The following is a 22,191-nucleotide window of genomic DNA, read 5'->3' on the forward strand; positions in this document are numbered from 1 at the left end:
TATTTAAGTGTGAATGAGCTCATTTTCAAGGGACTTGAAATCAGACTTTGATTTATTCAATCTTTCGATATGATGTGGCATACTGGCATCAATAATCACTTAGATTTTTATTTTTCAAAAAAAACTACTTCATTCAAAAGAAGAAAAAAAAAGGGAGAGGGACAAAGCCAAGCGCAACAGAGATTTTGCTTCAACATTGTTTCTCCAAATTAAAAGTTATAAACTTCTTCACCAAATTTTATAAATCTAACAAAAAGGAGGACAATTCTCATTGTTAGCCCTCCCGTCCCAGATGGAAAAGCTTGATGATTTCTTCACAATCAGTTTAGATTTGTGGCAACAGTAACTCATTATCATTGCGCCTGAAGAATTCCTTCAAGTATCCCTATCCCTACATAATCAGAATAAAGAGTAACATATATACAAACTATAATTGAAGGCCATCCTGTTTGATGAGTATTTTCCATGAAGCTACCATCACTAATAAATGATATAAGATGATCTTATTATAAGCTCTTGGTAACGTGATCAAGGGGAGGAATTTTGGATATGCCCCTTAACTAATTCTTATTAACTCAATGTGGCTTGACTATAGATACTGAATATAAAACACATACACACACACACACACACACACACACACACATCATACTATCATACTATTATATAAGTGCATGTACTCATGCTTTGTGGTTAATCTTTCTCTTGACTATTTTACCCTTCATTTTTATTTAAATTCTCTTTCTCTTTTCTTATATTTTTTTTCAATTTTTTTTTATTTCTCCCAAATTATTGGTATCATTTTTATTTTTTATCTAGATTTTTCTAATTTTTATTGTTTATCTTCAGTTTTTATTTTGGAGAGAAAATCTTCTCTTTCCTTAACTCTCCCCTTGCCCAAGATCTGATTTTTTTTTATTAGATTTGGTAAATAATCAATGGTAGAGAATAGGGGCTGAGATAGTTTGTCTTTATTTGGTAAACTTATATTTGTTCTAAAAAAAAAAACCTTATATTCTACCAAACAAGTACCATATGTCTTCACATTCTCTTTCCTTTTTAATTTTAAATAACCCTAATTAAAGAATATGTTGTAGCCTCCATCGAAGTATCCTTGGTAACTTCTCTCTTTCTTTCTCTCTCCAAACAACTTTGGATATTCTTATTTATAAGTTTTGTGCTCCTCTATCTATCCATCATCAAAAAATTCATGGTAACCTATCTTGCCACACGACTTTGATTCACCATTAATAGTCATTGTCTTCTTTACAGGTATGGGGTTTTTCATTCCTCTAACTCTCTCTCTCTTCTTCTATCATACTTTCTATTTTTCTTTATTTTCCAAAGCATTGTTCGCTCCCTTATTACTCTCACAATAAAACACAATTTGCTAATGAGGATATGGTTATTTTTCATTTTTTGTGTTTGATTTTGTTTCTGTTGAAGGTTCTCTGATTTGAACCATCAGCCAAATAAATCAATTGGAGAAGTTGTATTCGAGGTTGTAATCTGACTTTACAAAGTTTGCATTCAAACTAGATCAACCTTGCTTCATAATCTGCTTTGTTTTTGTTGTTGTTGTTGTTGTTGTTGTAAGTGGTGTTTTTTTTCCTTCTTCTAATCCTTTGTATCTGATACTCTTGTTATACTGATTTTTAGGGAGAAAAGGCAGTCTCAAAGAAAGGAGACTTGCTTTTGTGTTTTGCATCGATGGGGGCTTGCTTGAGCCTTATAAAAATAGATTGAGCCTTACAAAAATTTGGATCAATAAATTTGACAAAGGATAAATTTTATGATGTTTTTAGATTGTTGTAGACATTTAATTTCTTTGCAACCTGACAAATGCTTGCATGTGCATTTGCACGTATCAGCTTTACTAGTTTATATACATTCTTAATTTTCTATGGAAACTTAAACTTCATAGCAAGATTAAGTTTTTTTTTATGTTTTTTTAGAGATTTGGTAGCGGGACTTAAGACTCAGAACAAGTTAACTAATTTTTAGAGTATTGATTTTTATTTTGCCTTTTGTGATGTTATATCTGAAACTGAATGACATTTAGTTTTATCTTATCTAGTTTCCAAACGTATTGGTCCTGCAGGGCCATTGGGCTTGAGAACTGAGCATGGTTTCAAGTATCGGTCTGGTATCAGTATTGTATCGGATTGGTATTGGCTGAGACTGATCTGTGATCAATTCGGATTGGTTATCCAGAATGGTTCAAGGGTAAAATAATAAAAAATTAGTATTTTTATAAGAAAAGAGGGGCAAAATCGGCTGATACCCATTGATCCGATCCGATCCACTCCAGATTGGCATCGGAACTACCGATACCGTCCGTTAAATCCTTGGAACTGAGTCTCTTCAGACGTCTTTTTATTTCATCTATTACTTTTTACTTTATTTGACTTTATAGAGATCAATATGCTTTCCTTAAGATTAAGCCTAACCATTCCTCTATAACGGGCTACAATCCTAATAAATGGATTACCAACTCACGTCTTCTGCCAACTATATCATTTAATCCCTATTGTAATTTTATTTTTTAAAGGATCACTGAAGTTTATCAAGTAAGGATCATCCTATCATCATTTGTGATGGTAGCTTTGAATCTCCTACAAATGAAGCTGGGTGGACCAAGGATTTAGGGACGGTATTGGTATTGGTGTTGGTATCAGTATCAGTATTGGTATTGGTCTTTGCCAATATCTATCTAGATCGGATCAGATTGGATCGGTTGATATCGATCTATTTTACCCTTACTTTTTATAAAAAGTACCAGTTTTTTACTATTTTACCCCTAAAATCATCCGGATAACCTATCCGGATCGATCAAGGATTGGGGATCGATCTCAATCGACACTGACCTGATACGACCAATGCGGCCAATCCCAGATCGATACTTGCAACCATGGGGTGGACTTCAAGCTTATTTTTAACTTTTTTGTGGCTTTTATTGGCCTTGGAGCTTATCACTTATTTGTATGACAATAATACTGTGGGTATATCATAAGCTAGCACCTATTGCGGCTACCTCTATATTTCCTTTTTTGAAATGACTTTTATCAATTATCTCATATCTTTCCATGATGATATCGCATCATGTGCCTCTATTGATATTATCCATTAGCTTAATAGACCTTTACAATATACTTATACCTCTCCAAACTTTATTTTCTTTCGTAATTAAAATAAGGAGGGTAGTATTCGTAATTATTGGTCAATCTAGGGTTATTTCTGTAGAATGACAACCCCGCTATTTTTGTGTGCTTTAGAAAAACTTACTTGAGAAGGCGCGAATTGAGAGAGAGAGAGAGAGAGAGAGAGAGAGACTACTACAGACTACTGAATCGGTCTCTTTTAACAGAAAGTTGGAAAGAGAAATTGGAGAGAGAAGAATTGCTTGTACTAGAGAGAGGAAATTTCAGAAATGAGGAACAGCTGAGCCGATCGTGTGGAGCCAAAACCCTCACTCTCAGATTCTCTCCGAAAACTGCATTCCGGGGATGGAGCAGCCGCCGTTATCTAGATTCGTCTCAAGGAAGTCGAAGTCATTCTCTCTCTCCCCCTCTCTCCTCTGTTTATAATCTTTAGTGCTTTGAGCTCTTCTGTTCAATTATTACAGTTTTTGGCGGTGTTGTGAACAGGCTTATTTCAATGTCTGGGGCCAGCTCTTCACATTACGAACCTGACGTCATCGAGATCAAGGCACCGGCTTCCAAGTCTCTAAAACATAACCAGGTATTAATTTGATCTAGAAAACTCTCGTTTTGTGAAAGGGTTTTCCCCAATCAGTCGACTTATTACTGTTAAATGTTGATGCAACTGATGGAAAAATTGATCGGATTATCGTTTTCTTTTTGTTTCATGATTCTGTTTAGATTTCTGAGTTTTTTTATCGATCATTTCTTCTTTTTTTCTATATATATGTTTTTCAAACGCAAGAAATATAGTTTGGGGTCTGTGTGTACTCTCCGCCCTGTTGATTTCTTTTTGTTTTGATCTTTTTTTCTTTGTGATGTGAGGTGTTCTATAGACTGATTGTGTTGCTTGATCCGAGTAAAGGTAAGGGGTGGTGGTACTGGTACTCTCTATCGATTGATTAAGTTTCCCAATTTTTTGTGCAATTTGGACTTTTATCTTCTTCTTCCTTTTTTTTTTTTCCAGTCTATTTCACTTCGTATTGCTACCTTCGATACGCTTGGTTCTCCTTTATGAGTCGCATAATATCGAAGTCATTTTCTTGCCGTGAAGATAACCCACTGCCTCTTTAGCAAACTTCCTCAACCATAGAAACTAGCGTGAAAACAAAATTGGGATTTCAAAACAATACAGGCCCCGAGGGAAACAAACCAGAACCTGGGTTTTTGGAAGACAGTCTTGAGTGGACACTCCTCTTCTTCTATACTCTTTTTCAATGATCAGGAAAATGAAAGCAAAAGAAGCCCAAAAATATTTGAAGAGAAAGGAAGAGGGGGTGGTGTGCAGGTGGGCGTTGTTACCTACAACATTCTCAGGTTTCGAATCTTTTGACCGGAACATCCAATGTTTGTTTTGGTCTTTGAACTGATCTTCAAGCCTCAAAAGTCCAAATCACGAGGATGCATCCGTGGTTGGCCACCCGATCCAATATCAAAGTAGAGTATGATGTGTTGGCAGTGAGAATGTGAGATTCAACCTCTTGCATTTGTTTTTTGGATTCAATTGAGCGGCTTTGACAATTCAAGTTGGAAGGTTTTCTTTGGTGACTCGGGATCTGAACTCTATGGCTTTGGATGGGTGGGTGGAGTAGCAAAGGGGGTCGGGGAGCTTGGGTAGCAGGGGGGAGTCCGAGGAAATTCAGGGGGAGGGGCGGTTGCAATGGTTTCCAACTATTTTTTTGAAGAAAAATGTGAATGATTGAATTAGCCTTCGATTTAAGTTGTTATAAGCACATGTTGATTGACAACTAGCAAACAAATATGAAGATTTTAGGGAATATGGACTTGTGCCTTAATGAGCACAGTCCTCCTCTGTTTATAGCAAAATAAGTAGTCCTAAACAGCAGTCTAAGTAGTCCCTAAGAGCTTAAGGGTCCGTTTGGACATAACCCCTAAAATCCATTATTACAATAATGCATTATTCAACACTCCCCCTCAAGTTGGTGTGTGTATATCTATATCACATACCCAACTTGAACAAATAAAATAAAAAGTTTTACTACGAAGTCCCTTTGTGAGAACATTTGCTAATTGATCTTCACTCTACACAAAAGGAATACAAATAAGTCATTGTTCTAATTTCTCCTTCATGAAATGTCTGTCAATCTCGACATGCTTGTTACGATTATGCTGAACAGGGCTGTGTGCAATGTTGATAGCTGACTTATTATTACAATATAGCAACATCGGCATCTAGACGGACACACCCAGATCATGATTTTTTTTTACTGTGCCACGTAACCAAGTTACCACCAACAAATGTACAATAGCCAGTAGTAAAGCGACAATCATCTGCGGAACCTGCTCAATCAACATCAATGTATGCCTCAATCTTCATATGATCTGTAAGAGAGAATAAAATGTCGTTTCTTGTGGTAACCTTTAAGTACATAAGGATCCGGTTCACAACATCTATATGTGAGGAATAAGGATCATGCATGTACTGATTCACCAAACTTACTGCATGAGCTATGTCTAGTCTTGTGTGGGATAGATATATGAGTCTTCCAAGTAGCCTTTGATACCAACCATTATCAACCGATTCACCTTCTATGCTTCTGAGATGAGAGTTAGCCTCAAATCCAGTGGTTTACACCCTAACATACCAGTCTCTGAGAGGAAGTCCAAGGTACACTTTCTCTGAGAAAGAACAATGCCGTTGGTTGAATGTGCCACCCTAATACTAAGAAAGTATTTCAGTCTTCCTTGGTCCTTGATCTCAAACTCATTACCAAGATAGGCTTTGAGTTTATAAATTTCATCTGTTACGTTGCCAGTAACAACAATATCATCCACATATACTATCAGCACCATGATTTGATCACCCACCCTTTTAATAAATAGGGTATGATCAACATTACTTTGAGTAAAACCAACTGCTATCATGGCCTTGTGAAAGCAACCAAACCATGCCTAGGGAGATTGCGTTAATCCATACAGAGCTCTCTTTAGTCTATACACCTTGCCTTGTGTTTCAAGACTAGAGTATCCTGGTGGAATGTCCATATACACTTCTTCAGCCAACTCTCTATGAAGAAAGACATTTTTTACATCAAGTTGCTATAATTCACATCCTCGGTTCACTACATAGGAGATGATAACTTGAACATTATTCATGTTTGCCACAGGGGCAAAATCTCCTGGTAGTCAATTCCATAAGTCTGAGTAAAGCTCTTTGCCACCAGCCTTGCCTTATATTCATCCACAGTCTCATCATCATTATGCTTGATCATGAACACCCATCTGTAGCCAAATGCTCGCTTTTGCAAGGGAAGAACAACCAGATCCCATGTGTAATTCTTGTGAAGAGCTCTCTTCTCCTCATTCATTGCCTCCTTCCACTTAAGTTCTGCATTTGCCTCCTGCCAGGTTTTAGGAAGAGAAATAGAGGACAAGGAAGATACAAATGCACGATATGATGGGGAAAAGAGCATTGAATAACACCACTTTGGAAATTGGATGCTGGGTACAAGTCCTATTACTTTTTCTATGAGCAATAGGAACATCAAGAGATTGATCAAAAGTAAGAGGAAAGGTTATACCTGGGGGAGAAGACTCAAGGTCAGGAAGCGATGGAGTATGAGTGGTAGTGTCAGTTCTTTTTTTACAAGAAAATACTTGTATCACTGGACCTTCCTGTGTTTTTTGCTGGATCTATTGCTACCCATAAACAGTAACCGCTGGATCAATGGAGACTCTGAATTAGTAGTCTTGTTTTCAGTATTTTCGAGTAGCATGATCATCTATGGTAAGGAAAGGACAATCACAAAAGTAAGAATCTAAATCACCTCTTCACTATTAGATAACTGGATCGGGATCCTCTTCTGCCAGAGAATATGGCGGATGCTGGCAGAGACGGTCTTGGATGTCGACACTTATACGATCGAGATGAGAGACTGAGGCTGGGAAACCAAATCTGGTAAAAAACAGATATGAAGTCTACCGTTTTCCCCTTTTCTTCTTCTTCTCCCTCCTTCCTCTCCTCTCTTCAAATCGCCAAGACAGAACAGATTAGGGTTTCTCCTTCTTCTCCGTAGGAGACTCTAGCTGTTCTTCTAATGGCTTTGGAGGGGTTTTAGTGGCAGATTTCCTCACCAACATTTTCTTCGTAGCCCTCGATTTGGGGGTTTCAGCGTTTCGAGTTCTCATCACGAAACCTCGATACCAAAATCAAAATTTCTTTCCTTCAGATGAAATATGGAGACTGGGTTTGTGAAAACCAGTTGAACAAATGGTGCCGCAGTTCAACTTGTGCTTTACGCTCTCAAATAATCTTTATAAAAGACGGATTAGAGCGTGATAGATGAACCATTAAAAAAAGTGAGAGAATGAATTGAAACAACGGTTACAGTTCGATATAGCAGATGGCCGAAGATGGAGGGATAAAAATCAAGTCAGAAAATATTGGAAGGAGGGAGAAGAAGAAAAGGGGGAAACAGTAGACTTCAGATCCATTTCTTACTAGATTCTGTTTCCCAGCCTCTGCTCTCATCTTGACCATACACGTATCGAGATTCACATGTCAACATCTGAGACTATCTTCGCTAGCATCTGTCAGATTCTCTGGCCACAGAGGATTTCGACCCCAGATAACTCCCGCCGAAGAGGTGGAAAGTACACCTCAGTCTCACGAAAGATCACATCCATAGACACAAAGAGCCATCGAGAAGGTGGATGATAGCACCGGTAGCCTTTCTGAGTGGGATAATAGCCCACAAAAGGACACTGGAGTCCACGATGGTTGCGCTTGCTTGGAACCTGATGATTACGAACGAAGCAAACACAATCAAACACCTTGGGACGAACAACTAAATGGGGCTTTTAAAACCAAGTACACATAAAGGCATCCGATTGATGAGGTAGGCAGCAGTAAGGACAACCTCACTCCAATAGAGAGCAGGGACCTACTTCTCAAACATAAAGGAGCGAGCAACTTCTAGTAAATGACGATTCTTACGTTCAGCCACCCCATTTTGCTCTAGCGTAACCACACGAATGGTCTGAGGGATGATACCATTATCAATTAGGTAGGACTGAAAAGAACCATCCATATATTCCTTTCTATTATCAGTATGCAGAATCTTGATTTTAGCATTAAACTAAGTACAAACCATGCAATAAAATTCCTGAAAGCATTGAAAACTTCACTTTTATGATGCAGTAAATAAATCCTCACTCTAATAGGGAGTAGAGACCTGCATCTCAAACATCAAGGAGCAAGCAACTTCAAGTAAATGATGATTCTTACGTTCAACCACGGAACCACCCCTTTTTGCTCCGGGGTAACCGGACAACTGGTTTGATGGATGATACCATGATCAACTAGGTAGGACTGAAAAGAACCATCCATATATTCCTTTCTATTATCAGTATGCAGGATCTTATTTTAGCATCAAATTGGGTACAAACCATGCAATAAAATTTCCGAAAGCACTAAAAAACTTCACTTTTATGGTGCAGTAAATAAATCCAAGTAGAACGAGCATGGTAATTAATAAAAGTGACAAACCATCTATAGTCAGAAACAGAGACACAACAGGCAGGGCCCCAAACATCATAATGAATTAAAGCAAAAAGAACAATACTTCTATTATCAGAAAGAGGATAAACAGTCTGAAGTTATTTTTCCAATAACAAGCATCACAAATAAACCGGTCTATAATACAGTGTCTAACTAATGTCAGGAATAATCTAGATAAAGTGCCCCATGGGGGTGACCCAGACGTCAGTGCCAACCTAAAAGTTCTTAGAGTGCCAAATCGGATGAAGTATGTAGAGCCCGTGAGAGACTAGTGTCTAGGTAATAGAGACCACCACTCATCTACCATTGCCAATCATTGCCCCCATCACCAAGTCCTAAAACACAATGAGTTAGGATAGTAAATTAGTAGAAAACTTAGGAACATGTAACATAGAAGACAATGATAACAAAAGAGAGCACTGAATGGAACCCGATTTAGCAGTAGGTGAAAGGGAACCACCAGCAACACGAATTTTGGTATTACTTGAAGAGGGACAATAGGTAAAAGAAAAGGTGGGCAAACCGGTCATGTGATCAGTAGCCCCAGAATCAATTATCCAGGACTAGGAAGCTACAGATGCACTATGGTGAAAAACTATAGTACTGAGTGGGCTAAGTGGGAGGTAGTGATTGTTGGTAGAGAGGAGGCAGCAGCAACAGCAGAGGAGCCCATCTGAGTTAACATACGATGAAGCATAGTCATTTTGTCGGTAGAGAATGAGAGGCACATGTAGTAGTGGAGCTATCAAAATCAGCTGTAGTCTTGGACTAATATGCTTGGGTGTTCTTCCCACGACCTTGACTATGCCCGTGAGAATTGGCAGGCATCCATGAAGCTTCCAACAAGTCTCCTAGTGAGATGCTCCTTGCCACAATCGTCACATTTGACAACGGGCTTGTCAGAAGTAGCCCGGGAACCTGTACCAGTAGCAGAAACCAGGGCGGATCGATCCTGAGAAACAAGTTGTAGCATCTCAGATCAACTTTGTTCCTTGGCCTGAATGATGGAATAGGCTTCTTCAAGGGTGGGTGAAGGATCACAATAAGCACATTATCCCTAATTTGATCATAATCCATATTGAGACCTGCCAGAAAATCATAAACATGGAGCTCTTCCTCACGCTTCTTAAACCCAACAATATCAGTTTCACAAACAGGTTGATTAATCTCATAATAATCAATCTCATTTCATATACCTTGCAGATTAAAGTAACATTGAGCCACAGAAAGCTCCTTCTAAGTAGCCCGATGGACTTCTTCCTCAGTTTAAAACACTGGTCACACTTGCCCATGTGGAAATAGGTGGCTTTAGTGGCCTTCCAAATCTTAGCACCAAAATCAAGTAATAGATAGGATCTCAAAATAGTCAACACTATAGGTTTGAGCATATCCTTTAGCAAAAAAGTAAGCCTTTAGGCGCTCAATAGATCCGCCAAGCTTATGCTTGATGGTATACACCCAATGACATTGCACAAGGTCTTTACCTGGAGGTAGGTTATTAACTAAAATCCAAGTGTTATGAGAAAGCAAGGCATCCATATCTGATTTCTTCCCAAGATTAGATTAAATATCTTGATACCTGTTAGGAATAGAGTGAGAAGTGAGGGATAAAGCAAAATTACAAAGAAAATTAGAAAGATGGGAAAATAGAAATATATTGAGCAATAGGATAGGTTACCAAATATTTCTGAGTAAATGAATGAATATCTTCCGTAAAGCAACATGTAAGTCATCACCAGGAGAAGAACCTCCAGCAAAGAGTCTTTCGGCAGTAAGGAAGGCAATGAAGGAGAGTGGTTGCAACGGGCGCTGACAGCTTGGGACAACTGGTACTCCTTTGGATATAGGAGCAAAATACACGAGGAATGTCATTTGCAATTGGAATACTAGAATCTTTAGGTTGTAAGTCAGTACCAGCAGTATCGAAGTGGAAGAGTTTTCTCAAAAAAAAAAAAAAATCAACAATAGAAAAAGCAAGTGGATCTGACCCTCCCAGGCAAAGATTCTGATGAAAGTAAGGAAGGCAATGAAGTAGAGTGGTTGCAACAGGCGGTGGCAGCTTGGGGTGACTGGCACTCCTTTGGACATAGGAGCAAAATACACAAGAGGAATGTCATTTGCAATTGGAGTACTAAAATTGATAGGTTGTAAGTCAACTATAACATCAACATTGACAAAATTTTGACTAGTTATAGGGTGATAATATCGATATCCTTTTTAGGTGCAAGAATACATAAGGAAAACACACTTTATAGCACGTAGAGACAATTTGTCAATGCCAGGCTGAAGATGATGAACAAAATGTGTGCACTAACAAAATAAGATAAGACAAATAAAGAGTTAGGAGAAACAACAAAAATGGGAGGTTGATTGTGAAGGAAAGAATAGGGCATACGATTAATCAAATAATAAGAAGCCAAAATAGCATCAAGAAGCCAAAATAGCATCTCCCCAGTAGATTTTGGATACGCTTATATGAAATATCGGGGAATGAGTAATTTCTAACTAATGTTGGTTTATCCTTTCTGCCACACCATTTTGTCAAGGTGTATATAAGCAACTACTATAATGGATAATGTCATTCTTAGAACAACAACAACATCCAAAACCTTATCCAACTTAATGGGGTCGGCTGCATGGAGATTCCAAGAAAGGACGAGCCCGAGGATCCATGCGAAAAGATTGACGGGTTATGGCTAATTATAATAAGTGCCGGTTGTCAACCTGACATACCAATACAAAAGTATTAATATTTACTAATAAATACGAATTATTTGTTATATAGTTCGTATTAATCAGAATGACCCACAATATTTTATATATATATATATATATATATCAAAGAAGCATGACATATTCCGAATCTTTGGAAATAATTCACAATTTTGCAACTATGGGCATGCTACAAATGTTAACAAAGAGAGAATGAGAGAGATTTCCTTCACCTAAAGAGAAAAAATATAGGGAAAATGCAGTAAGGAAATAGGAAGCAAATTAATGGGTTAGGACAAGTAAAGAGAAAGCCACTATACTAGTCAGGGAGGGGTAAATTTGACCGAGAGAGAGATACCCAGAACTGCTAAAACAGGAAATAATTCCCATGCTCCAAATGCAGTTCACCACTGGAACCATTGCCTTTCCTGATATTTGTCACTTATGCCCTTTAAGAACTTATGGTCTAGATCCAATTCTTCAAATGCAGTTCAGTTATGATTTATGAAGTATTTGTGTCCACCTTAATATGATCCTCCAACTTACATGCATATTTACTTTTTCAAGTACGATATGAAAAACAACAATTCAGTCATCCCTATACCTTTGGTTCTCTCCCATTTAACATTTTCCCAATCTGACGAGCAATAAGAGTTTTTCCAGTGCCAGGAGGCCCATGAAGCAGCATTCCCTTGACATGCTTGATGCCCAATCAGGAACATAAAGATAAAATTTCACGTTGAGTAATCTCAAGAGCATTATTATTAGGACGTAAATTTTTTAAATAAACACCTAACTTACTTTTATTTCATAATAAAATTGTTTATAAACAGACATACTCAGAATGATCATTTAAAAGGTACAAACATGCCATTCAATAGTTTGTCTACAAAGGTGACAAAATAAGAAAACACGACCTACTTTTAACACATGGACCCCAAATATCAGAGTGAACTAAATAAAATAAGGATGGACTCCTAGACACGCTACAAAAAGGAAAATAGTACGATGATTACTCTTTTCAAGAGATAGACCATATGTTGCAGCCAGCTTGGAAAGAAATAAATGCCCTAGCCTATATTGGCAATGAAGTGGAGAAACACTATTAGAGGTAACAACCACTGCCATAGAAGGAGCAACATCAAAGTAGTATGGTTAATCCTTCTCATGCCCTCCATCAATTGTATTGTGTCGCGTCAATGACACTCTGCGACAACAAGTTCCGGCTCCTCTTCTTACTCGTTTGGATAAGGCGTGGGATCTCCACCAATCCGGTCTCCTCACTGATCCTCGAATCGAGCGCCTCCTTGATGCGCACAACGACTGGCTCATTGATCATGCTACCTTTTATCCAGCCATTTTCGGGTTTTTTATTGTCACACAAGGATTCAATGATCCTTCTTTATTAACATAGAGCCCTTTTATAGGGAAAGGAGTACATTGGATTCCATACATAGTACCGACACTTTTGATAAAGCAAATAGTACAAAAAGCAAATAGTACAACAACAATACAATACACTTTTGAAAAAGCAAATAAAGCAAATAGTACAACAAGACTTACTACTGACACTTTTAATAAAGCATAGACACACGACATTCGACAAGATAACCTTAGTCGCTATCAGAACTGTCAGTGTTGCTGGTTGGATAAAAGGTAGCATGATCAATAAGCCAGTCGTTGTGCGCATCAAGGAGGCGCTCGATTCGAGGATCAGTGAGGAGACCGGATTGGTGGAGATCCCACGCCTTATCCAAACGAGTAAGAAGTGGAGCCGGAACTTGTTGTGGCAGAGTGTCATTGACGCGACACATAGTGGAAAGAAATCGTCTCCATTCGTCTCGATGGCCGAAACGAGTGTGGTAAGGATCATATGGTTTGATGCCATAGATATGAAAACCAGACACATTATATGTGATGGCAGGGATGGTGGTGTTGGTCAAAAGTCTGATGGATGAGAGGGGGTCGGTGGAAGAGGATTTTGATATGGGGAATATCTGGATATGGTTCATCAGAGGAGGGGAGTAATTCAGATAATAAGTTAAGCCAATGTTCAGGTGGGGTGAACAACTGGAGAAACTGTAGGATAACCGGTCGGTGTTGGGGGTGGTTGTAAAGAGGATGATGGTGGTGAAGAGGATTTGGCCATCGATCTAAAAACCAATGAAGGGTAAGAAGGGAAAAATTAAGTGTGATGGTATGGGTGGAACAGAGGTGCCAAAATATGCACTTGTATATGAGAGGGAAGTTTGAGATCTCAGTAGGGGAGGTAAAAGTAAACATGGTGAGGAAAGGGTAGTCAGGATGAAAACAGAGTCCTGAGATGGGGATTCCGTATCGTCGAAGAGAGACTTCGAGGAGGCGGAATGCTGTGGATTTGCTATAAGAGAGGACTGTTCTTAAGGTGAGGTTTTGGAGGATTTCTGGTGGAAGGGTTGAAGGAAGGGAACAACAAAGGTTATGGCCAGGTGGTGGTGGAGACTGGGAAGTGGAGGCTTCAGGGGTTATGGGGAAAAGTAAAGGGATAATGGCAAAGGTTGAGGTAGGTCTGGAGAGGAAGTCTTCCAAAACATTTTCTTTTCCGTTAATGTGTTTAACATCAAAAGACCATTGGGAGAACCACTGAGCCCATCGGAGAAGTTGTGCCTGAGGGAGACGCTTCTGGCGAAATTCAAGCGTCCGAGGGAAACTGGACATGTCGAGTTCGACTAGGAACTGATGGCCAATTAAATGGAATTGGAACTTCTCTATGCCTCGTTTGACTGCTAGAATCTCTTTAAATGTAGAGTGATAATGAGCTTCAGAGGGCTTGAAGGATCCACTTTTGTAACCGCAAGCAGTTCTTTTAGGAGGAGCCTGTTCTTCAAGAAGGACTGCACCCCAGTGAGTATCACTGGCATCTGTTTGTAAAATTCTTTTTCCAGTGGATGGAATCTGAAGTGTGGGGAGGTTCTCAGAGAGTTTCTTTAAAGCATGTATAGCTGATGTGTGAACAGCAGACCATGGAGGAGCTTTTTTACGCAAAAGCTGATGTAACAGAGAAGTATGTATGATCTGTTGTGGAAGAAACTCTGTCATATAGTTGACTATCCCAAGAAATTGTTGAACCTGATTTTTGGTGAGAGGACCATCTGGAAATAGTTGCAAGAGGTTGCAATATGTGGTTGCAGATGATATTGTCCTTTGGAGATAGAAACACCAAGAAAATCAATAGAAGGGACGCCAATTTGTATCTTCTTGGGGGAGAGCATCAGACCATATTTCTGAACAAGCTGATGGAATTGCTGAAGAAGTACACGATGATCAGACTCATTTTTGGAGAAGAGGAGAATATCATCAATGTATATAAGAGCATGGTCTTGGATGGGAGCAAAGATCTTCATCATGGTTCTCTGGAAGATAGATGGTGCTGTCTTGAGACCAAAAGGCATGACTGTCCATTGCATATGATAGCCTGGAATGCAAAAAGCTGTCTTTGGTCTGTCTTTGGGAACAATTCCAAGTTGTCAAAAGCCTGCTTTGAGGTCAAACTTGGAGAACACAGTAGCATGGGCTAACTGAATAAGTAAAGCCGGACATGTAGGGAGAGGAAATTTCTCATCAGCCAAAAAGAAATTTAAAGGCCGATAATTAATCACCATTCTCAAGTACCCAATAGGAAGGACAAAGTGATATGTGTAAATTGACTAATAGATAACCCACTGAGGCTTCCTATGCTTCACCCAATACTTTTCAACTGTGATTAGTGCATACTGTTGAATAGAGTGATCAGTTGGCTGTATGCCATGACCACCCATACTAAGCCCTCATCCTGTCCTCTTGAACCATGACCTTTGCCAGGAAAAAAACTAGAGCCACACCCACCACTGCAACAGCAAAAATATAACTGTCCTTGGAAGATGAGGTGGATTTAGGTTTTAGATTGAGGGGCACACAATTTGTTGAATCCGACGATATATCTCATTTATATAGAGAATTTTCTCGCCAGCAAGAATTTGACTCTTGACAGGCTACAGGTCAGAGCATAGTTTTCAAGACATTGCCTTGGCGTCCAGGTTGCCTTGTTGGTTTCGCCTTGCTTTTGGACCCCTTCCAACTCCTTGGGTCTTTCTAATCTATTACGATCATCTAATTATGCCATTTCACATGACAGGCCAAAGATATAGCTTGTTCCGGGGCAAAGTCAGATGATACAAAAGAAAGGGTGGAACATGTCCCAACTGTCTCACAGTGTAATAAGAAAGAGACTGCTGCTTCAGATAGGAATAGTTGTCTCCTAGACGTCGTGACAACTATGGGTCGGAATCTAATCCAGATAAAAGTTTTGCAACAAAAACTTCAGCACACTATAGTTTAAGAACTTCATTATCAGTAGAGAGGGGCTGGTAAATATTAAGCTCTTCACATATGCCCTTGAGTGCACCATGTAATCACCAACAGACTTGCCATTCTGTTTGAAGGAGAGTGATTTTTCATAGAGATCATACACTTTGGACATATTCTTACCCTGAGAATAACTCTCGTTGAGATTGTCCCAGATACCCTTGGCAGTAGTGAAACATTGGCAGCCACAGAAGTTTCCATACCATTCCTAGCCAGACTAGCAGTGTACAGTCTCACTCACCCATTCTGAAGAGTCCTTTGAGTCTGCAGATGGTGGAGGAGAAATCAAATAAGCCTTCTTTATTTTTGCATTAATGTGTACTTTAACAGCTTGTGCCCAGAGAAGATAATTTGAAACACCACTTAATTTGATTGAAGTTTTTTTAGACATTAACATTGCCCACAGAGGGCTTAGGATCAGCCATACTGATGAACTGAAATAACCAACAAGAGAGAACTAGATGCAGCAATACTATGTCAAACCGAGAGCTGCTCAGAAGGCTCCAATGCAGAAGTAGAGTCGGTTACAGATCACAGAGAAGAATCTCAGGAGGATAGTAGCTCAGAAAATCAACAAATACCAATAACTATACATGCAAACAGCAGCAACCACCAATACCAGACAGCCAGTCTTTCCGCAGTAGTGAGCAATAGCCTGCGGTTTGTGAAATCACCACTCAAAAATCGCACGGAAACAGAGAACCAAAACGTTTTCACATAATCATCACAACATCATATGCAGGTAGGAAGAATAGCCAACCTGCCAGTAACAGGATCTCCTTGCGCAGAGAGAAATCACCAGTGCAGGAAAGAGAAAGTTCTTCTGTGCAAATAGTCAACATCTGGTTTTTCATGGTCAGAAACGATATCATAGATACTGGATCTTAGTGCTCTGATACCATGTCGGCATGTTGCAATACCAAAAACACTAGAACCATCCCTTGTACAAGGAAGAAGGAGAACAAGGAGAGAGAGAAAGCACTACAGGTAGTCTAAACCTACCATGAGGAATGTATTTATATTTTATAATAGAAGGGAACAAAGAGACCTACCGGTAGTACATAACATAGCAGTCTTAACATGATGTTAAGTCGATGACGTGGCTGACAATTCTTTGATCAATTTTGGAGAAACATTAAAATATGAATCCATATTGTCTATGTCTACTTATTGGTATCCATTTTGTTTGTAGAAATTTGGTTTGTTTTTGTGCTGAAACTTGCGAAATGAATAGAGGTTGGCATGGAGAATTTGTCCACATTCCACAACATTCTAGTGCTGGCTGAGCTGGCACCTGGCAGAAAACCATGGCAGTAGAGAAAAGCTTTCTCCGTGGGCTCATTGGAGATAACTATCTCCCTTGATGCTTTTTTTTTTTGGTAAAACAAATATTGGAACCAAGAAAAATAAAAAAAGAAAGAGCCAGGTCTTTCAGCCTAGGGTGATATACTTCAGACCAATAGAAGGTACATATTGGTTTGTTAAGGTGTTTCGCATTGGGTCTTGCCATGGGGCACTCCCCCCACCACCCAAAAGGAAAAAATGTATGTTGCGTTTCTTTTTAAATAACAGATTAAACAATTAACCGTTGTAAAGTGAGTGAATAAATTTTAACTGCAATACGTGTATCCCTTTGATCTACCGACCTTTGGATTTGTTTTTTGTATTCAGACTTACACCTTTAGTAAACAGTTCCACACAAGTGCAACCAGTTTTTTACGTTTTTATTTGACCTCATGAGGTGTACAAATAATGTCCTTACATTTTCCAAATGAATTTTTTAGTACTTTTCTATGTTTTAGTCTTCGAAGGAGCTGTTTCTTTGTAGGTTGTTCCTGATGACATCATTGAAATTGATGGAGATGATGATCTTGGAATTATGTTAATTGATGAGAAAACTAAAACAGTTGGCAAGGGAAAGGCAACAGAAAATGGGTATGACTACAGTTGGCAACAAGTGAAGGTATATAATCAGCCTCCTCCCTGGGCTATTGATGATTGTTTTCCTTTGCTCATAGCTCACCATATTCCTCTTGGTTTGACAGAATGCTTTGGCAAATGATTTTGTGGGTCCTACTTCAAGAGATTTTGAGTTGAATGATCTTCCCCAGTACCCTCTAGACAATCTTGAGCCAAATCCACAGGATCTGGTGTTTCTTGAAGAAGATGATGATGATTCACCAGATTTTGATTATGCTTTGTCCCTTCAAGCCCAATTCGATGCAATGGACCTCCCTCCCGGTGTTGAGGCATCCATTCCTTGGTTGCTGGACTCTTCCAAAAGTCAAAAGACAAGAGCTGGTACAAGCAGTTCACCAGTCCACAGCCAGTCAAGTTCTTGCGCTGATGTGGAACTGGTAGAGGTAGATGAAGTGGAGGATGAAGTCCTAAAGAAGTATAAGGTTTTTAAACAATTTGATACTGTTGGTGATTATTCAGATCATTTTCATGTTAAGGGAGATTCTTCACAAGCTAAGGTGAGTCAGTTTTATAAAAGGAGGTCTCTCTCCCACCCCCACCCCCACCCCACCTCCAAAAAAAAGTTCTATAAAGTATTCATTTTTCTCTTACCTTCTAGTTTTGCTTTTTCTTTGACAGCCATCAAAAGCTTGGACGAAGACAATTCAGGAGGAGTGGAAGATCATGGAAGCAGGCTTACCGGGTGAGTTTTTATATAGTAATATTCAAGATATGTTATTGCAGTGGAAATTTTTTAGATGATTATGGCCCCATCAGTTCTGATAATATTCATTTCTCCTCACCTCACTCACTCCTGTTGGATTTTTCCAGTTTTGGTTAAAGTACTTGGTTTTTAACCTGAACCTACATTGCTGATTTTAGGAGGATCTGAAACTTTCTTGTAATTGTGGTAATAAATGTGAAACTTACAATATTGAGAATATGAAACCCTTTAGGCATAAAATTTGGACATGATCTTGATAATTAGCTAGATCTGCCATGTCTGTGAATGTTACTGGTGACTAGTTTTTGCTCTTTTGAAGTTACTTTAATAGTCAATTTTGGTGGATTTTTGTCAACTTAATTCTTTGTTTTCTTGCCTCATTTTAATGCTGACAGATACTATATTTGTGAGAGTCTATGAAGAGAGGATGGATCTATTGAGGGCTGTTATTGTTGGGGCTGCTGGCACTCCCTACCATGATGGTCTTTTCTTCTTTGATGTTCTCTTTCCTTCAAATTATCCTAATGTTCCACCGGTATGTGCTTGATTATATTGTGATTATTTAATATATTTTATAATAGATTCTTTAACTCTTTAAGACTTTGTTATTGCTTCTGCCAGCAAGTGCACTACCATTCTGGAGGGCTTCGACTGAACCCAAACTTGTACCATTGTGGGTATGTCTGTCTGAGTCTTTTGAACACTTGGACTGGTGATGAAAACCAGAAGTGGATCCCTGGCAAATCAACCATGTTACAGGTCTTGGTGTCCATCCAAGCTTTGGTTCTGAATGCAGAACCTTACTTTAATGAGCCTGGATATGAAAGGAGCCGTGGGCAGCCGAGCGGTGAAGTGCTTTCCCGGAAATACAATGAAGAAACATTTATCTTATCCTGTAGGACAATGCTTTACTCGCTAAACAGGCCACCAAAGGTTGGATTGTACAACTATTCCTCTCTACCTTTTTTAAAATTTTGTTTCTTCTTTTCTTCCTTTTGGTGGGGGTGGGGGTGGTTATGGTTATGAGTAGCTTTTTGGCCCAAGGCAAGTAGTGAGATGGGGATTTTCATCTACTACTAATGAGAAACTTCAACCCTGGGTGTGACTACATCTAGTAACCTGCATGATCTTGGTAGGATGATGGATTCATCTCCCTTCACATAGCTGTTAACAAGGTTGTTTGAATTGCTTTTTAAGCTTCCAGATGTGGCACTCTAAATTGTTCTTGTGTTGTCAAGAGTCAAGACTTGCCATAGGCCCTAGGTGGGCACAAAAGTTACACAATACAATATTTCAAGTCCTCTCATTTTTGTGGTTTAACTGTAATTTTGGGATGGTTTTCAGCTGGTGTCAAAGTTAGTTTGGCCTAGTTGGAAACTAGGATTTCGTTGAACTGTAGAAATTTGCTGCTCTGGTGAATCAGAAGAGTGCTATGCGAGCAAAATTTAGGTTTTTTGGTTTCATATTGGCCAAGTGACTTGGACCTGCTGATGCTGCATGATACCAATCTTCCCTCATGGATGGGGCAAATCTCAGCTGTAGTAGTGGAGTTATACTCAGGGTTGCTTCAATCCCTGAATCAATACCCAAGTGCCTGCATGCAGGAATGTTAAAGTCTTTTCCTTGAACAAGTGAATGTGCATATAGGCACACATATTGACATACATTCATACGCTCAACAAGCATACACTACATGTGTTTATTTTCTTGGCATATAATCTATTCCATTCTTGGTACCAGTCACTTCTCTCTTATTTCGGGGGACTAATATTTACTTCTTTTTTTTTCTTCTTGTTGATCATTTTAACTATTGGTTTTGGATTGCAGCATTTTGAAGATTTTGTCATAGGGCATTTTTATAAGCATGCAAACGATATTCTGGAGGCTTGTAAGGCATATATGGAGGGTGCTAAGGTAGGGTCTGTCGTTAAAGGAGTCCAGAATGTTGATGAGGGTGACAACAGCTGCTCCAAAACTTTTAAGAAGAAAGTATATGATATTTCCAACTTGCTCTTTACAAAATTTACAGAAATTGGAGCAAAGGGCTGTATGCATTTATCACCCAAGCAAACGAAGGAGGAAGATGTGCTTGATGAGTTCTAAGAAATACAATGGTCTGTGAGATCAAACAGTCAAGGTGGATTGAAGCTGACATTGAGGCTAACAGAGATCTGGTTTTTTAGGCAAAAAACGCCTTTTGGAATTTAGGTAGCTTTTCGAACATATGGCTGTAGTTGTAATTTGTAAATATGTATAGATTTGACATGGGATTGAATTGTCTATATCTCTATTTAAATTTGATGGTAGGATCTCAATGGGATGATGGCATGATGCACATTTAGGCTGTTATTGGTATTCCCATTCTCATAATTCAGAATGCATTCCTAATTGAGAATGAGAACATTGTTTGGATATATGTTCTGATAAAGTGCATTCTTGATTTTAGAATGCTTACATCCTTTTTCGGCTTTTCATTAAACTCTTATGGGAATTGTGTTGGAAAAGCTACTATTAAAATAAATAATAGGAATGGATCAGGTATCATTGAAGCAGATACTTCACTATTTGAATCTATGTCCAAATTTAAGGGTGTCAATCAATTTGGTTTTGATTATTTGGTTTAAGATACAAAATGTAGAAATCAAAATCGAATCAAACGAAGAATAGGAACATATTTTCAAATTCAAAATCGAATACCGGTTATGGGTTTTATTAAATTTCTTGTTAGATTTTATATTTGTAGAATAGGAACACATTTTCAAATTCAAAATCAACTATCGGTTTTGGTTTTTATTGAATCCTTGTTAAATTTTATATTTGTTTATGTTCTACTTTAGGTGTTTAGACCAGTTAAAGAAAAAAAAAAAACTCATATTTTTTAGGGTCATAAATTACCAAATATTTTGTAAACATTAAAAAAGGATAGAATTTATCATCCACATGAAATATGGGTAAAAGATTGCTAGGCGTTGGGCAACCTTTTTTTTCCCCTTGAAATCTTAAAATATATAATTTTATCCTTATTCGATTAAAAAATAGTTAATTTGGTTTCATTCAATGGTTTTATCACGAAATTAAAACTAATCTGAGAAAAGATTTCAACTTTTGAAACCAAAACTGAACTAATCTACTTCAGTTAGGTTTTAAAACAGTTGATTTTAGCTTTGGTTCTAAATTGACACCCTTAATTCAATTACCTAAAGATATCGGAATTTGTATCCGATATTCAATTATCCAAGTAAACATCTGAATGAAAAGGATGCAAATCCAAATCCAAATCGAATCCCAATTATCTCTATCCTTTAAGATCTCTATTCCTGGCCAGAGAATGTGCTACTCCATTGGCTATTCTAAGAAGAGCTGCAAGAAACATACCTGGTGATAAATTAAGGAGAGCGGGATCTCTATGATGCGAGAGTGAAGTTTTTCCACCAATGAGGAGGTGGGTGATCGAATCATATAGTAAAGAGTGTTTAATTAGAAGAAAGAGAATGTAAGATCCACGGGTGAAATGCGAGAAGGGCACCCGTAAGAATATGCACTTTAACGGGGCTTCTTATTCCTTAAACTGAGATATGCAATAGGGGAGAGTTTGTGTGCACAACCCCAACCAATGGTTGTGTGCATAATGCAAGGTCGTGCACAAAACCTTTTGCCTATGCAATAGATCTGAAATAACTAACAGTCCATAC

General features: G+C 38.5%; 1 protein-coding gene across 1 annotated transcript; it reads left to right on the forward strand.

The window, feature by feature from the left end:
* Positions 1-3,304: 3,304 nt before the first annotated feature.
* Positions 3,305-20,913, forward strand: LOC122071784 (putative ubiquitin-conjugating enzyme E2 38). Its single transcript, XM_042636191.1, has 8 exons — positions 3,305-3,550; positions 3,648-3,741; positions 17,645-17,779; positions 17,862-18,293; positions 18,415-18,478; positions 18,895-19,034; positions 19,121-19,432; positions 20,327-20,913. The coding sequence occupies exons 1-8, from the start codon at positions 3,507-3,509 to the stop codon at positions 20,600-20,602; spliced, it is 1,497 nt and encodes a 498-aa protein (XP_042492125.1). The 5' UTR covers positions 3,305-3,506; the 3' UTR covers positions 20,603-20,913.
* The last annotated feature ends 1,278 nt before the right edge of the window (positions 20,914-22,191 follow it).

The sequence above is a fragment of the Macadamia integrifolia genome, unplaced genomic scaffold, assembly GCF_013358625.1.
Source record: "Macadamia integrifolia cultivar HAES 741 unplaced genomic scaffold, SCU_Mint_v3 scaffold_94A, whole genome shotgun sequence".
In the NCBI taxonomy this organism is placed as follows: domain Eukaryota; kingdom Viridiplantae; phylum Streptophyta; class Magnoliopsida; order Proteales; family Proteaceae; genus Macadamia; species Macadamia integrifolia.

Excerpts from the sequence above, each read along its gene's own strand:
- LOC122071784 (XM_042636191.1), top strand. The coding sequence starts at position 3,507 with ATGGAGCAGCCGCCGTTATCTAGATTCGTCTCAAGGAAGTCGAA. Across the intron at positions 3,742-17,644 it reads AGTCTCTAAAACATAACCAG|GTTGTTCCTGATGACATCAT; the intron begins GTATTAATTTGA and ends GTTTCTTTGTAG. Across the intron at positions 19,035-19,120 it reads ATTATCCTAATGTTCCACCG|CAAGTGCACTACCATTCTGG; the intron begins GTATGTGCTTGA and ends TGCTTCTGCCAG.